The 2,500-nt window shown below is 41.3% G+C and overlaps 1 protein-coding gene across 1 annotated transcript in view; it reads left to right on the forward strand.

The window, feature by feature from the left end:
- The window catches only part of LOC113829596 (uncharacterized), a 70,242-nt gene that overhangs the window by 51,744 nt on the left and 15,998 nt on the right, over nucleotides 1–2,500 (forward strand). The window contains exon 29 of the mRNA XM_070125020.1: nucleotides 588–768. Coding sequence (XP_069981121.1) covers nucleotides 588–768 — 181 coding nt within the window. The remainder of the gene's footprint in view (nucleotides 1–587; nucleotides 769–2,500) is intronic.

Below are 2,500 nucleotides of genomic sequence, written 5' to 3' on the forward strand. Positions count from 1 at the left end.
CTCTCTCTCTCTCTCTCTCTCTCTCTCTCTCTCTCAATGCTCTTAAATGTATTAAGGGGATCACGTATTTATGATATACATATAGGCAGATATAGATATATATTTAGATAAGAATATAGATATTTATCTTCATATCTACACGTTTTCTTTTTACCGTTGTGACACAATAACATATTTCACATTATCTTTCCACACCTGTAACACACTCCCTCCATTAAGGTCAGAATAATACCCAACGCAGAAAGAGGTTTTGGTCGTATTGTGTTGACAGCCATAAATAGTAAATCAAAGGTGATATTTAGGAACAATGCGGGAATGATCTCCGTCGGCTGTGTTCAGTGGTCCGCGTTTATGATACGTGGGCTATTAAGTGGAGGCGTGTTAATGCGTTTGTGTGTGTGTGTGTGTGTGTGTGTGTGTGTGTGTGTGTGTGTGTGTGTGTGTGTGTGTGTGTGTGTGTGTGTGTGTGTGTGTGTGTGTGTGCGCGCGCGCGCGCTTGGCGCGTGTGTGGTCATGTATGTACGTACAAAAGGCAAAGAGTACAAAAGATTTACAAAAAGGTAAATAAAAAAGTCCCCCGTCCTCAGGTGCTGGGCCTCCGCGAGAGGATCCACGAGTACGACCTCGACCTCGAGTGCCTGGAGGGCCTGGAGAACGAGGTCGACCAAGCCTTCGCCCACCTCGTCACGGACCACGCCCAGTTCGAGGTGCAACTCACGCGCTACTTCGAGTCGAGGACTTCGGCAGTTCCGGCGCGGAGGGACTCGGGTGCGTTGCGTCAGGGATACATTTGTGGTCTTTTTGTCTTCGTTGGATAAAAAAAAAACATTTTTTTCCTTTACATTATTCATTTTTCCTTTGTTTTCATTGTTTAAAGTTGTTTTTTCCTTTATGTTATTCATTTTTTTGTTTTATCATGAGACTTGACAGGGATAAATAAAAGTGGGTGTGTCGAAATGAAGTGAATGTGCTTATTATGATGAACAGGTAATTTTAAATTGAAGTTGTTGATTTAGTCGAACTGATTATATATATTGTTATAACACTGAATACCCGGACTAAACGGAAATATTAAAAGTTAAAAAAACAATATCGGTTTCAGGAATCACATTTTTTTCGAAATTATTATAGGTGTGTGTATCAATTTCAGTAATCACGTATGACCTTTGTTTGTTTGTTTGTTTCCTATATTATTATCGGTGTATGTATATTTCCATATATGCCTTCAATTTTGTATGAATGTGGACATCGACATTTAGACGAATTTGAATGAATGAAGCTCCGTGTCCTATTTACATACGACTTTATATAATAACGTGTAGGTGAGTACCCTGTACCCTGTGTTGTATAGGAACACCTGTGGAACGGGAAGGTGAGACAGTGGACAAGGGAACAGAAGGCTTGATAAATTACAGGTTGTCACGTAAGGCATTAAAGGTCCAGGGCGAGATAATAGCAAATGCTATTGTGTACTCTCTTGTATGTGCAGAGGAGGGAAGCTTTTATCATACTATATAATTTTGGTTAATCGACTGGGTTTTTTTCTTCTATTTATGGGTTTGTGTGTTTGTTGGGATTGTGTATGTGCGTTTGGGTTTTATTGTGTGTGTGTGCGTGTGTGTGTGTGTGTGTGTGTGTGTGTGTGTGTGTGTGTGTGTGTGTGTGTGTGTGTGTGTGTATGTGTGTGCGAGCGAGAGACATAAGCAGAAAGAAAGAGAAAGACTGACAGAAAGAGAGACAAAGAAAGTGAGAGAGGGAGAGAGACAGACAGTAAAATGGAAAGACAGAGAGAGAGAGAAAGAGAGAGTGTGTGTTCAAGCCTTTATATGTCTATACATCTGCACATCAGTAGAGCTGTTTTAGGGGAAAAAATACATTTTTTTACGCTGATGATATCCAATGATGAAAGATGACTGACGGAAGGCTATGCCAGCTGTTCCGATAAATTAATAACAGAAAAAAATAATCATCAAAAAGAGATATTTTTGTGTCGTTGGTTTTCGGTTGATGATTTTTCTGTCATTTCTTTCTTGCTTTTTTACTCATATTGGTGTTCCTTTCTCTCTCTCTCTCTCTCTCTCTCTCTCTCTCTCTCTCTCTCTCTCTCTCTCTCTCTCTCTCTCTCTCTCTCTCTCTCTCTCTCTCTCTCTCTCTCTCCTCATCTCCACTTTTTCTTTCGTCCTTTCCATATTCCTTCTTTCCTTCTGCCTTTTCCCGTTTCATCTCTTCGTTCTCCTCCTACACCTCCCTGTCCTTTTCCTTCCCTTCTTTACCCTTCCATCTTCTCTTCCTCCTTCCATCCTTTAAATTCCACCTACTCATCTTTCCTTCTCTCCACCTTCTTTTCCTCTTTCCCCATTACCTCTTTCCCTTCCTTTCCTCCATCCCAAATCTTCCTCCCTTATACCTCCACCAATCCTTCCTCTTCCCCCTTCTCCTCTCTCCTCCACCAATACTTCTGCACTACCCCCTTTCCCCCTCTTTCCTCCACCATCCCCTT

The sequence above is a fragment of the Penaeus vannamei genome, chromosome 9 (assembly GCF_042767895.1).
Source record: "Penaeus vannamei isolate JL-2024 chromosome 9, ASM4276789v1, whole genome shotgun sequence".
Taxonomy (NCBI): domain Eukaryota; kingdom Metazoa; phylum Arthropoda; class Malacostraca; order Decapoda; family Penaeidae; genus Penaeus; species Penaeus vannamei.